General features: G+C 37.2%; 1 protein-coding gene across 1 annotated transcript in view; it reads left to right on the top strand.

Moving 5' to 3' along the window:
- The window catches only part of celsr2 (cadherin, EGF LAG seven-pass G-type receptor 2), a 71913-nt gene that overhangs the window by 13011 nt on the left and 43144 nt on the right, over positions 1–15758 (top strand). Inside the window, exon 2 of the mRNA XM_073844329.1 lies at positions 6227–6916. Within this exon, the coding sequence (XP_073700430.1) occupies positions 6227–6916 (690 nt within the window). The remainder of the gene's footprint in view (positions 1–6226; positions 6917–15758) is intronic.

Genomic DNA, 15758 nt, shown 5'->3' on the forward strand with positions numbered 1-15758 from the left:
GCAATACTTCTACTGGACATTCCCTATTAGATGTCAAATAGACGTCACCGAGATGTCCATTTGTCCATTTGATGTCTGCATTTACATCTGCAAGACATAGTTTGCTCATCTGTAATACGTCTATTGGACGTTTCCTATCAGATGTCAAATAGACGTCGCCAAGATGTCCATTTGATGTCTGCATTTATATCTGCAAGACATCGGCAAGACGTAGTTTGCTCAACTGCAATACGTCTATTAGACGTTTCCTATCAGATGTCAAATAGACGTTTGTTAGATGTCTTTAGGATGTTAGACATCTTGCAGATGTACGTGTGCTATCTGGGTAGGTTAATATTGTAAACTCAAGTCGGCTCCGTTGGCCTCATTTCTCAGGCTTTTTGTATTGGCTGTAAAACATGCACGTCTCAGTGAAACTACGTTATTGTGCAGCTGTGCGTGCGCTAAAAATGAAGCTCATTTATTATCTTGATCTGTTGGTTCAAGCTCAGTGTTTTCAGCAATGGACTGTTGCTTTGTTTCAATCCAGCGCTTGATTTGAGGCGTGTGTCTGCTGATGTGAACGTGATTGTTCAGCACTGATGGGATTGTTGATTCTGACAGGATGTTATTAGCATGACGAGCACGTCAAGAGTCTCCAGACGTACTACAATAAACTGAAATATTGTCATATTCTTTGGGTCCACATTAATTTGTGTATTTTATGACCTTCTAGTTATGTCTTGCACTAGTTAGCGTGGGTTCTTGTGATGAGTAATGGTTCATCTCTATACTTGCATTAATCAGCCTAATTTGTGTCTAATGGACGTGTTTGTTTGTGTTTGTTAGTGTAGAGTTGTTTCGCTGTGTGTGCGTTCGATTTGATTCAGTGTATTCTGTGCTGTTTGTGTTGTAAGCGGCTCCGTGCTCGCGCTGCACGGTTCCCAGCATTCCTTTCTCTGTGTTTGGACTGCTGTCCTGGACCCGGATCAGATGTTTATTGGCAGGCAGCTCAGAGCGGCAGATTAATGCCGTTTATTTGCATCCTGGTGGATTGGATGAGTGTTCGGTCAATTAGCGATCACTGTTAGATTGTGCTGAAGAGAAACGCCGCTCGTTAGAGCCAGACCTGTGATGGGAAATTACTGCGAAACTGTGTTCATACAAACTACTTTATATTCATCATTTAGTAGAGTTAAAGGACTGAACAATTCTAACTACTAACAAACCGATGACTGAATCAAACAATTGTTTATGAACCAATTTATTTGGTCCGGATGGTTTTATTTAAAATGGATCATCCAAATGAACAGATTTATTTAAGTGAACAATCATAATGAACCCATTCATTTGGAAGATTCAACAATTCATTTTGGTAAATCATCCAAATGAGCCAATTCAAGTGAACCATCTACATGAACTGATTCACATAAGTAAACAATCCGAAAGAACCAATTTAAGTGAACCATTCAAATTAATTAAATGATTTATTGAAGAAAAAACATGATTCACTTAAATGAACATTCCCAATGATTTGATTAATTGTAAGTGAATTGTAAGTTCATTTAATAGAATCCATTCTTTCTGACGATTCAATCAATTAAACTTATTAAAGTGAACCATGCAATTGACCAATTCACTTTGTAAATCATCCTAATGAGCCAATTCATTTAACTGAACCATCTTAATGAACTGATTCACATAAGTGAACAATCCCAACGAACCAATATATTTAAGTGAGCCATTTAAATTAAATGATTTAAGTGAAACGTGAAAGAACTGATTCACTTAAATGAACCATCCAACTAAACCGATTTAAGTGAACATTCCCAATGAATTGATTAATTGTAAGTGAATTGTAAGTTCATTAAAGTGAACCATGCAATTGACCAATTCACTTTGTAAATCATCCTAATGAGCCAATTCATTTAACTGAACCATCTTAATGAACTGATTCACATAAGTGAACAATCCCAACGAACCAATATATTTAAGTGAGCCATTTAAATTTAATTATTTAAGTGAAACGTGAAAGAACTGATTCACTTAAATGAACCATCCAACTAAACCGATTTATTTAAGTGAACACTCACAATGAATCGATTAATTGTAAGTGAATTGTAAGTTCACAAATCATCCAAATGAGTCAATTTATTTAAGCGAACCATCTAAATGAACTGATTCACACCAAGTCATTTAAGTGAACCATTCAAATTAATTGATTTATGTAAGTGAACCATGCGAAAGAACTGGTTCACTGATTCACCATCCAACTGAACCGATTCATTTAAGTGAACAGTCACAATGAATCGATTAATTGTAAGTGAATTGTAAGTTCACTTAATAGAACCGGTTAATTTGGAAGATTCAACTATTTATTTTGGTAAATCATCCAAGTGAGCAAATTAATTTTAACGAACCATCTAAATCAGTGTTTTTCAACCTTTTTTGAGCCAAGGTACATTTTTAATTGAAAAAAAAAAATCACAAGGCACACCAACAATCACAACTGTAAAAAAATGAAACTGTAGCCTATATTAACAATATACAGCCATTCTTATTGAAGTGTCTTGAACAATAATAAAAAATAAAAACACAAAGTATTTTATGATCTTTCATATTTCTTCTTTCAAATAAAAAGTGCAATTAACAATATACAGTCACTCTTATCAAAGTGTCTTGAATAGGAATCTACGTACTCGGTGTGAAACCTGGGCCTGTTGGGATGAACACAGAGCTGATATCCTGGCAGGAATTGAAGAAAGACACACACACAAAGCTCTTCCTCAACAGCTCTCAGTCTCTCTCTGTTTTTAGTTTTTATAGCAGTCAGGGTTGAGAAGCTCACTAGTGTCACTAGACACTCAACAATGGCATATTATCCGCAGACAACTTATTAGTTTTCAAAAAATGTTTTAGAGCAATTAGGTCAAATTGAATAAGTGGTTGAAAAACACTGATCTAAATGAACTGATGCACATAAGTAAACTATCCAGAAGACCAGTGTTGTTTTTGACAACCATCTTAGATAATAGTCATAGGCAAGGCAAGGCAAGGCAAGTTTATTTATATAGCACATTTCATACACAATGGTAATTCAAAGTGCTGTACATAAAAAGGAATTAAAATCACAATAGCATAATTTTAAATAATAATCACAACAATAAAAACAAAATTAAGAACATTTAAGATGATTTAAAAAAAAGAAAATGATTTCAAATTAATTAATACAGTAAAATTATTATACATAAAATAATGCAAACTGTTCGGACGTAGCACAGTGCTCATTCAATAAATGCACAACTAAACAGGTGAGTTTTGAGTCTGCATTTAAATGTGTCTAATGTATTAGCACATCTGATCTCTTCTGGAAGCTGGTTCCAACTGCGGGCGGCATAATAGCTAAAAGCGGATTCCCCTTGTTTTGTGTGAACCCTTGATATTACTAACTGACTCGATCCTAGTGATCTGAGTTGTCTGTTGGGTTTATATTCAGTGAGCATATCTGCAATGTATGTAGGTCCTAGGCCATTGAGTGCTTTATAAACAAGTAAAAGTACTTTAAAATCTATCCTAAACATAACTGGAAGCCAGTGTAAGGACCTGAGGACTGGTGTAATATGCTCTGATTTTTTGGTTCTAGTCAGAATCCTGGCAGCAGCGTTCTGTATGAGCTGCAGCTGTCTAATGGTCTTCTTGGGAAGGCCGGTGAGGAGACCATTACAATAGTCCACCCTGCTGCTGATAAAGGCATGAACAAGTTTCTCTTAGTCTTAGTCTTTTGCGCTAAAATGCTTCTTAGTTTTAGACAAATTTTAGTCACTTCTATATGTGATAGTTTTAGTCCAATTTTAGTCGACAAAAAGTCAAAAAGGTTTTAGTCTAGTTTTAGTCAAAAAAGGGGGTAAAGTAGTCTTTTAACAAATTAATGTAGGTCAGTAAGTATTTTGCTGTTGGGTAGTGTCACTTATAAGTTCTGAAAATAGCAGATCTATAGTTCAACACAATGTGAGCTTCCGGATCGACTATTTTCACCAATAATTACAATAATGAAGGAATGTTTTAGAACATAAAAGACAAACAAGGATGGAATGCTAAAACGGCTTGCCATAGCGTCAGATACTTTTTAAGTTTTGATTGGCATGCACAATAAGCGGAAATGTCATGCATTTTAAACGTCTGATGGACCACCCACTAACATTTTCGTCTATTCTCGTCTCGTCAACGAAAACTCACACACGTCTCGTCATGTTTTAGTCATCAATGAGCCATTTTTATCTCGTCAGTGTCTCGTTATCGTCATGGAAAAAAGTTTTTTTTTTTTTTTTTTTTTTAATTGGTTCAATGCCACAAGAACAAGAGGTATTACATATTCATGTCAAATTAACATTAGCTGCCAGAGAAAAAGAAGAAACAAAATAGAAAGAAAAAAAAAAGAGAAAGAAGTAACATTACATAAACTTCAATGATTTTAGAGCATTACATGTTTTCAGTGCTTTTTTGTTTTTTGTTTGTTCCAAGAGATTTACATACAATTTAAAGTCGTTAATAAAATGAGAAAAATTTGGTTTACACTGAGCCCACTTTTTCTTATGTATATGGAATTTTCCTAATAAAATAAACAAATGTATAATATGTTGTTCTTTACAATTCAATCTTTCATTTTCCGTATAAAAAAGCACATCAAATATACAAATTTCTATCATACATTCCATTTTTCTGTTAATATAGAATTCCATATCTTTCCAAAACAATCTTGAATAAATACAATGAAAAAAAAGATGCAAAATTGTTTCTTTTTCTTGACCACAAAATTCACAGGTATATGAAATATTAAGCTTAAATCTTTCCAAAACATGCTTGGCAGGATAAATTCTATGAAGTATTTTGCAAGACACTTCCTTAATTTTGTTATTTATACAAAACTTATTTGACAGATTCCATGCTTTAACCCAAGAGATATTACCAAATAAAGAAGACCAGAAAAATCTTGCTGCAGGTAAAGATACAGACCGAAGAGAATTCCTTATAATCTTATTACTACACTGTTGTTTTAACACATCAACATTTCCAATAAAAATGTTTCCACAAGGATTAACCATGCTGATTCCTTCTAAATTATAGTTTTTTAAAAGTACTGTCACACTCTTTGGAATTGCGTCAATAACAATGGCAAATTCTCTCGGTCTAATTGGTAATTGAAATTCTTGAAGAAATTCAGAATATGACAACAAGTATCCATGAGAATTAAACAACTGTCCCACTAAAAGAATACCTTCATTGAACCAAGTATGATAGAATAAAGATTTGTTTTTAAATAATATATCTTTGTTATTCCATATAAAATAGTTGCGGGGTGTACACCAAATTCCATGCTAGCAGGGCTTGTCTGTGAAAACCAGCCAATTTAACAGGAATTTTGTCAACAGAAAAATTACATTTTAACAAAAAAATCTATGCCTCCCAAAGTGTTAAATGTATAATTAGGTCGTCATGGAAAAAAGTGGCGTCAACGAAATGATTTCGTCATCGTCGTCGTTGACGAAAACAACACTGCAGAAGACCCAATTAATTTCAGCGAACCGTTCAAATTAAATGATTTAAGTGAAACATGCAAAAGATCTCGTTCACTCAAGTAAACAATCTCAATTCAATTCAATTCAAGTTTATTTGTATAGCGCTTTTCACAATACGAATCGTTGCAAAGCGCTGTACAAAAGTTTAGGCTACTACAATATATTTAGTAATTTTAGTATTTAGTGGTGAATACTGTATGTCAAGTCGATGTACATATGATATAAATGTTAAAATCAGTAACTGTGTAATCAAACAGATGATGAACACTAATTGCAATGATTATGTGCTGTAATCAAACTTGTAAGAAAATTATGTAGTGCTGTATGTTGTTTCAAGGCTGGCATCATCTGCGGTCCTCTGAGGGGTCGGCATCATCTCTTCTTCTGAATCCAGACTGAATCTTGTGTAAATCCTAGTTACCACGGGATGGAAATCCCGTGGCAGAAACAGAGAAACAAATAGAGAAATAATTAGCGTAGCTGCTGTTCCAACTTCCAACCAAACAAAAATGATGTGTTTTGCCCAAGCTGAAGAATATTAATGTGCATTTGATCAGATGTAACTGAATTACAACTTGAATGCTTGGCTAAAGAGATGAGTCTTTCAATGAAGCGATCAATTGCAAGTGAACTTTTCTGAATTAAAACAAGTTGTTTCTGTCTTCCCGCAGATGGCGTTCACTCGGTGTCGGCTCAGTGTCTGCTGCAGGTCACCGTCATCACGGACGAGATGCTCTCCAACAGCATCACGCTGCGATTGGCCAACACCTCGCAGGAGCGCTTCCTCTCGCTGCTATTGGCTCAGTTCCTGGAGGGCGTGGCCCGCGTGCTCTCGGCGTCCCGCGAGGACGTGGTGGTCTTCAACGTCCAGGACGACACGGACGTCAACGCCGGCATCCTGAACGTCAGCCTGTCTGTGGCGGTGCCGGGCGAGGGGTCGCGGGGTCGCGGGGTCAGTCCGGCGCGTCTGGGCCGCAGCAGCGGAGGCGAGGTGGAGTTCTTCGGGTCGGAGGAGCTGCAGGAGCGCCTGTACCTGAACCGCAGTCTTCTGGCGCAGATCTCCTCGCAGGAGGTGCTCCCGTTCGACGACAACATCTGCCTGCGAGAGCCGTGCGAGAACTACATGAAGTGCGTGTCCGTGCTGAAGTTCGACAGCTTGGCGCCGTTCGTGGCGTCTGACACGATCCTGTTCCGGCCCATACACCCGATCGCAGGGCTGCGCTGCCGATGTCCGCTGGGCTTCACGGGCGACTACTGCGAGACGGAGATCGACCTGTGCTACTCCAAACCCTGCGGCGCTCACGGCATCTGCCGCAGCCACGAGGGCGGCTTCACCTGCGAGTGTCTCCATGACTACACAGGTGAGAAAGGGGCGGAGCCTCGGTGCACACATCCCTCGCTCGCATTCTGATCAAATATTCATGTTGTTCTCATAAGAGCTTGATGAAACGCATTTTTAGCTTCTTGTGGAGGTTGTGACCTCGGTCTCTGCATTAGAAACCCCTGCAGGTGTGTTTTGATTGCTCTGGCGCTCGGGACGTTATGAAGAGAAATGCTTTAGATTCCAGTCACATATTGTAACGTTAGAGTTTCTCTCAGAACCGAGTTCAGCTCACGATACGTTTGAGGGTTTGTGTCTGTCAAAACACTGGTTAAACACAGAGAATAATAGATGATAAGAGAGGACGTGACGGTGACACCATCAGAGATGAGATGAGATCAACGGTGATGTAACCTGAGAAGTTATAGAAATCTGCGCTTTCAAGAAATACATGTGTGGAGTTGCTCTTTTTCACATTGACTGTCACTCTATATGTGACCCTGGACCACAAAACCAGTCATAAGGTTAAATTTTAAAGAAGATATATACAAAAAAAGATATATACATCACATGAAAGCTCAATAAATAAGCTTTCTATTGATGTATGGTTTGTTAGGATTGGACAATATTTGGCCGAGATACATCTATTTGAAAATCTGGAATCTGACGGTGCAAAGAAAATCATCTTTAAAGTTGTCCAAATTAGGTTCTTAACAATGCATATAACTAATCAAAAATTACATTTTGATAGGTTTACAGTAGGAATTTAGCAAAAAATCTTCATGGAACATGATCTTTACTTAATTTCCGAATGATTTTTGACATAAAAGAAAAATCAATAATTTTGACCCATGCAATGTATTTTTGGCTATTGCTACAAATATACCCCAGCGACTTAAGACTGGTTTTGTGCTCCAGGGTCACATATAGACTAATACAATCACGTACAATCTTTTCTCAAATATTTATTACGATACTGATAACTGGAATGCTTTCAACCGATTTCCTATTGAAGTGTCAGCAACTGAACTGCAGCTCAAACTATTTCAAATATAGTGAATTAAGTTACAAACTCCATCATAATGCACAATGTGAACATCTAACATGTGTTCTGCAGCTGGTCATATTAATGAAGTGTTTCACTAGTTAGCAGTAAACCGCTTACCTCTCCTCAATATGTTCCTAGATTTGTGTTCTTTGGAATGGAAATATGGATATTTATTTTTGTAAACATACTTTTTTTGGTTATTTCAGCTAATGTCGTAAAACTAGTGAGCTCAGCCAGTAGTAGTACTGACAGTGTGGTGTAAACATGACTGAAGACGTGAGAAGAGGAGGAACAGACAAACTGAATCAATTGAGTGAGTCATTTAAAATGGAACCGCTCCGATTGATTCAAGTGCATGACTTTGACCATTCAGTAGAAAAAGAGCCAGTCATTCATTGCTTTTTAATGATTTAAAAAAGCAAGTATAGTGATTGCTAAAACAGAGCCTTTGGAAACTCTGTTCATCCATTACATCGCAAATGATCCAATCAAATTCAAATCAGGAATTTTGTTCAGAGTGGGTTCGCAAATCATTTGAACTGAATGATGAATGATCCGCACTTCAAGTCCCGATCTGAAATTATGGGTTGCGAATCATTTGACTTAGTTCAGAACTTCAGAGCGGGATAGTGAATCTATTAATTCATTTTCACGAATTGAATTACTCTGAAGTCCTGATCTGAAATGACGGTTCGTGAATCAGTTGATTCAGATCGGAGTTTCGGATCGCGGATCATTTGATTTAAATGGGGTCTTTGGTGTGGGTTTGTCAATCTTTTGATTCAGATCAGAACTTCGGAGAGGGTTTGCAAACCATTTCATGAATTTTATGATTTGCCAACCCACGCTCCGAAGTCCCGAAGTTTGCGAATCAGTTGATTCAGATCAGAGTTTCGGATCGCGAATCACGAATCATTTGATTTAAATGGGGACAGTAATGCGGGTTTGTGAATCTTTTGATTCCGATCGGTACTTTGGAACAGATTCACAAATCTAAAAAGATCTAAAGATCTAAAATTATGGTTCACAAATAAATTAATTCAAATCAAAGATTCGGATCGCATATCGCGAATCATTTAATTTAAATGGGGTTTTTGGTGCGGGTTGGTAAATCTTTTGATTCAGATCAGTACTTCGGAGCGGGTTCGCAAATCATTTTCATAAATTTAATGATTCTGTAGTCCAGATCTGAAATTATGGTTTGCGAATCATTTGATTCAGAACGCAAATCGTGAGTCATTTGATTTAAATGGGGACTTGGTGCGGTTTTGTGAATCTTTTGATTCAGATCGCTACTTCTGAGCAGGTTGGCGAATCATTTCCACGAATTAAATGATTCTGAAGTCCAGATCTGAAATTATGGTTTGCGAATCATTTGATTCAGACCGCGGATCGCAAATCGTGAATCATTTGATTTAAATGGGGACTTGGTGCGGTTTTGTGAATCTTTTGATTCAGATCGCTACTTCTGAGCAGGTTCACGAATCATTTCCACGAATTAAATTATTCTGAAGTCCCGATTGATTGAAATGATAGTTTGCAAATCATTTGATTCAAATCTGAGTTTCGGATTGTGAATCACGAAGCATTTGATTTAAATGGGGTCTTCAGTGTGGGTTTGTGAATCTTTTGATTCAGATCGGTACTTCGGAGCTGGTTCACGAATCATTTTTGTGAATCGAATGATTCTGAAGTCCCGCTCTGAAATGATAGTTCGCGAATCATTCGATTTAGATTGCCGTTTTGGAGCGCGGATCGTGAATCATTTGATTTAAATGAGGACTTTGGTGCGGGTTCATGAATCTTTTGATTCAGATCGGTACTTTGGAGCTAGTTTGCGAATCATTTTTGCGAATTAAATGATTCTGAAGTCCCGATCTGAAATTAAGGTTCACGAATCAGTTGATTCAGATCGAAGTTTCGGATCGCGAATTATTTGATTTAAATGGGGTTTTTGGTGCGGGTTGGTAAATCTTTTGATTCAGATTGGTACTTTGGAGCTAGTTTGCAAATTTAATGATTCCGAAGTCCCGATCTGAAATTAAGGTTCATGAATCAGTTGATTCAGATCGGAGTTTAGGATCGCGAATCATTTGATTTAAATTGGGTCTTCAGTGTGGGTTTGTAAATCTTTTGATTCAGATCGGTACTTCGGAGCTGGTTCACGAATCATTTTTGTGAATCGAATGATTCTGAAGTCCCACTCTGAAATGATAGTTCGCGAATCATTCGATTTAGATTGCCGTTTTAGAGCTCGGATCGTGAATCATTTGATTTAAATGAGGACTTTGGTGCGGGTTCATGAATCTTTTGATTCAGATCGGTACTTTGGAGCTAGTTTGCGAATCATTTTTGCGAATTAAATGATTATGAAGTCCCGATCTGAAATTAAGGTTCACGAATCAGTTGATTCAGATCGGAGTTTCGGATCGCGAATCATTTGATTTAAATGGGGTTTTTGGTGCGGGTTGGTAAATCTTTTGATTCAGATCAGTACTTCGGAGCGGGTTCGCAAATCATTTTCATAAATTTAATGATTCTGAAGTCCAGATCTGAAATTATGGTTTGCGAATCATTTGATTCAGACCGCAGATCGTAAATCGTGAATCGTTTGATTTAAATGGGGACTTGGTGCGGTTTTGTGAGTCTTTTGATTCAGATCGGTACTTCGGAGCTGGTTCACGAATCATTTTTGTGAATCGAATGATTCTGAAGTCCCACTCTGAAATGATAGTTCGCGAATCATTCGATTTAGATTGCCGTTTTGGAGCGCGGATCGTGAATCATTTGATTTAAATGAGGACTTTGGTGCGGGATCGGTGATTTGATTCAGATCGGTACTTTGGAGCTAGTTTGCGAATCATTTTTGCGAATTAAATGATTCCGAAGTCCCGATCTGAAATTAAGGTTCATGAATCAGTTGATTCAGATCAGAGTTTCAGAGCGTGTTTTGCAAATCATTTGATTTAAATGGGGACATCGGTGCGGGTTTGTGCATCTTTGGATTCAAATCGGTACTTCGGAGCTGGTTTGCGAATAATTTTCTCGAATTTAATGATTCTGAAGTTCCGATCTGAAATTATGGTTCACAAATCAGTTGATTCAGATTAGAGTTTCGGATTGCGAATCATTTGATTTAGATTGCAGTTTTGGAGCGCAAATCGCGAATCATTTGATTTATATAAATAAATGTTATCCGCAAATAATTTTAATGATTCTGAAGTCCCATCATTAATCATTAAAATTATTTGCGTCCCGATCTGAAATGATGGTTCGCAAATCAGTTGATTCAGCTCGGAGTTTCGGCTCGCGAATCATTTGATTTAAATGGGGACTACGATTTGGGTTTGTGAATCTTTTGATTCAGATTGGTACTTCGGAGCACGTTCGCAAATAATTTTTGGATCATTTCTGTGAATTGAATGATTCTGAATTTTCAGAGTTTCGGAGTGGGAAGCGCTTATTATTTGATTCAGATCAGAGTTTCGGAACGTGTATTGTCAATCTTTTTTCTGATTTCTTCATTTATTAAAACATTTTGTTTGTGTAACCACAGTTTTACTACAGCATCATGATGGTTAATTTGCTGTTACTGTAGTAAACATGTTTCTTTTTTACAATAAGAGGACACACAGGATAAATATAGAGATGCAGTTTTGACTGCTTTAGGATGAACAGAACTTTGTATAGTTTCCATGTCCTTGTCTAGATCAACTGTGAATAAAGAAAAGAGAGGTTTAGACCCAGATTTTTATGTATGTAAAATTAAGCGAGCACGAAACACAAATCAATTGTTCTATTTTCCTGTAGCCTGTTCATTTATGAGTAGTCTTTAACTGTGGCTAAAAGTGTCTGCGGCATGAATAAATGTAAATGTGAGAGCTGTGATGTGAGCAGAGATGTGTTTTAATCATCTCTGATCTGATGAAGGTGAGATTTGTGCCGCAGTCAAAGAACATGTTTGTCTTACAGAAGTCATCGTCTCCTGAGATTCGCTCTGAATGTAATATAATAGATGAAGTGCGTTGTACAGCTCTTTAAACATGATGTGTGCCCCAGCCCACATGTTATCCTTACATAAGATCTGGTGTGTGTGTGTGTGTGTGTGTGTGTGGGCTGCTTCATGTAAGAGTGTGATGTAGGTGTGCAGGTGTGTGGGAGATTCAGGACTGGAGTGTATTAAAAGCACTATGAACTGTCTCTCTCTCTGCTTCTGTCTGTTTCTGGCTCCTGCTGTCCTGCCAGCTGCTCCTCATCTGAGTGTGTGTGTGTGTGTGTGTGTGTGTGTGTGTGTGTGTTATTTAACATGTTTGTGAGCAGCGTGTTGGACTCATCTCATCTCTCATGAGATCTGTTCATTTTGATAAGATGAATCATTCATACGGCTGCTAGAGAGAGAGAGAGAGTAAAAGCGGTGTTAATAATTGATGTGATCTCAGCAGACGCTGAACACACTGTGGTGATGTGGTGATGAACTTCTGCTGTTCGCTCAGCTCTTGAATCCCAATCATGTCTCTTTAGCAGTGATAATGCATTTTGTGCTGTATTGTGGCCACAGTGAGTGAGTGAGATAATAATCACATCTCCTTCTAGTGAATCACTTCAAACGAACAGCTCGAAATGATTCATTTGAATCACTGCTCAACTAGGAATCCGCTGTGACGCCAGTGTGAACGTTTGGTCAAGATAAGTCAAAATGTGTCTTGATTCAGTCGTAAAAGCCGTTTTGTAGTTTTATATTGTATTTAGTCAAATGGAGATGTTTAAGACAAACTTTGAGGTTGGCTTGGGAAAGCTAAAACAGGAAGTTTCAAAACTTTTAAAAGCTAGATGTTTGAAGGCTTTCAGTTTGAAGTAGTTTTAAAGATAGATAGATGGCATGTTGTTAGCCTGTTACTAGCATGATTAATATGATACTAGCTTGTTTTTTAGCATGGTTAGCATGTTGCTAACATGTTTTTAGCATGTTTCTAACATGATTAGTGTTGCTAACACGATTAACGTGATAGCATGTTTCTTACATGGTTAGTATGTTGCTAGCATGTTTTTGGCATTTTGCTAGCATGATTCTAACACGATTAACTTTTTGTTAGCATGTCATTAGCAGTTTCTTACATGATTAGCATGTTACTAGCATGTTTTCAACATGATTAGCATGTTGTTAGCATGTTACTAGCATGTTTAATATGATACTAGCTTGTTTCTAGCATGGTTAGCATGTTGCTAACATGTTTTTAGCTTTTTTCTAACATGATTAGTCTGTTAATAGCATGTTTTCAGCATGATTAGCATGATGTTTGCATGTTTTCAAGATGATTAGCATTTTTCGCCCATTGTTAGCATGTTTACAACATGATTAACGTGTTTGGCATGTTGCTAGCATGTTTTAAGCATGATTAGCATGTTGCTAGTATTTTACTAGCATGTTTATAACATGATTAGCATGTTGCTAACATGTTTTAACCGTATTAGCATGTTTTTTAGCATGTTGCTAACATGTTTTTAACCATATTAACATGTTTTTAGCATGTAACTAGCATGATTAGACAGTTACGAGCATGTTGCTAGCATGCTTCTAATAGTATGTCGTTAGCATGTTACTAGCATGATTAACAAGTTACTATCATGTTTTTAACATATTTATAACCTGATTAGCAAGTTACTAGCATGTTGCTAGCATGATTCTAGTATGATTATCATGCTGTTACCATGTTTTTAGCATGGTTAGGATGTTGCTAGCATAATTACGACGTTATTAACATGATTAGCATGCTACTAGCATGATTAAGAAGCTACTAACATGTTTCTAACATGATTAGCATGTTAGCATGTTTCTAAAATGATTGGCATGTTGTTAGCCTGTTTCTAGCATGATTAGCAAGTTACTAGCGAAATAAGCAAGGTACTAGCATGTTTCTCTAGTTTGAATGAGTTTGAATGGATTAGAAACCGTACATAGAAGGAAAGTTTGAGTGTCAAAGGATTTGAATTTTAAATTTGAATTTTGACAGTTGGAGTTTGAATTTTGACAGTTGGAGTTTGAATTTTGTCAGTTGGAGTTTGAATAGTGTTGGCTCATTTGAACATTGTCAATGTAAGTCTATGGGATTTTGATGATTTTTAATCTTTAGTTTTATGAAAACTATCAAACTTTCTCAAGCCAACCCAATAATAACCATCTATTTCTCAGTAGTTTATAATGTATTTAACTAGTTTTTCAGAGACGCCAGTTTCCGTCATTGAGCTTGTAATTGAACAAGGAGCTTAAACATGAGCGTCAGGGTCATTAGTCACTGGATAATGGCTGTTAACGAGAGTTTAACGAGGCCGACCCTGAACGACTGCGATTGTGGGTCGGTTGAGGTTTTGTCAGGTTCACGCTGAACTTCTCGGAGGATCACGTCGAGTGTGTGTATGAATATGGATGAGCTCTTTGATGTGGAGCCCGTATTTAAAGCTCTGACCTCGTTTCCCATCAAAGACCTTCGGAGAGAATCCAACACACACCGCATCAATATTTGATCACGCGCCGAACCGGCCGCAAACCCACAGAATATATGTGTGTGTGTGTGTGTGTGTGTGTGTAAACAGGAAGATGGAGCGACTGGCACGCACACAAATGTTTCCGTTATGATGAGCGTGACGAATCGTCTTTTGTGTGTCGAACAGTGTCGCCTTTGTCTTCGCAACACACACACACACACACACACACACACATAGTCTTCCTCAAGTTCATCTTCCTCCGTCTTCACTTTACGTCTCTGTGTTTTAACCTCCATCCATGAGAAAGAAAAACCACAAGTGAAGTTTCTTTAATATTTCAGTTGTTTAAAAGTAATAGAATGGAGTTGAGATCAAACTGAGAATTTGGCTGAAGCATCTTGATGTTTCTCCTGAGAAAAAGACTAAATTGATAGCTTTAAAATAGTGAAATATTCCACACAGGATTGAAAACTCTCAATCTCAGTTGTTTCTCATTGAGATAAATGGGATGAAATGAAGATCAAATTGAAAACATTGCTCTAGTGTATCTTGATGTTTAATGAGTGAAATCTCTTTAAAATCTCAATTGTTTCTCCTCGAAAGTAATGAGATGACATAGAGATCAAGCTGAGAAGTTTCTTAATGTTTCTCCTGAGAATAAGAATACATTAATATCATTAAGGCACACTGAAATTGATCCCCACAGAAATTAAAAATGTAAAAAATCACGAATGAGATCATTTTAATATCTCAGTTGTTTCCCCTAAAGAGTAATGAGTCTAAATAGAGATCTCAAGGTTTCTCCTGAGAGAATGTTTCTTTAATGTCTCATTCTATTCTCTGGTAGATGAAATCGATATCCATAAAGTATCTGGTTTCCCATGTGTTTCTCCTAAGAAAAAGAGCCTCGCACATGTCTCCTCTAGACTTTCAGAAGTGATCTCAAAAGATTTCAACAATGTCTCAAACTGTGCTCAGATTTGCTCCTGAAGTCTTAATAATAAGTTAGAAATGTAAAATGATCTCTATACTCATACTAGGATGTCTCAAACAATGCTCAGGTATGCTCAATATCCCAAAGTGTAAGTCAGAAGTCTGAGATCTCAAACATTTCTTACCAAATGATCTCTATACTCTTACTGGATTATGACTAGTGATGTAGCTGGGCCTGTTTTAGGAGAAACATCTGAGACAAAGCTGATACTTTAATAAATTGTAAAATCTCAGTTTAGTCTCAAACTGTGGCCATATTTGCTTGAAATCCCAAAGTCTCAATCAGAAGTCAGAGATCTCAAACATTTCTCATTGGATGATGACTCCTGACTCATTTGCAGATGTAAAATCTCAGCTT

Source organism: Garra rufa, chromosome 7 (assembly GCF_049309525.1).
Source record: "Garra rufa chromosome 7, GarRuf1.0, whole genome shotgun sequence".
Lineage (NCBI taxonomy): Eukaryota > Metazoa > Chordata > Actinopteri > Cypriniformes > Cyprinidae > Garra > Garra rufa.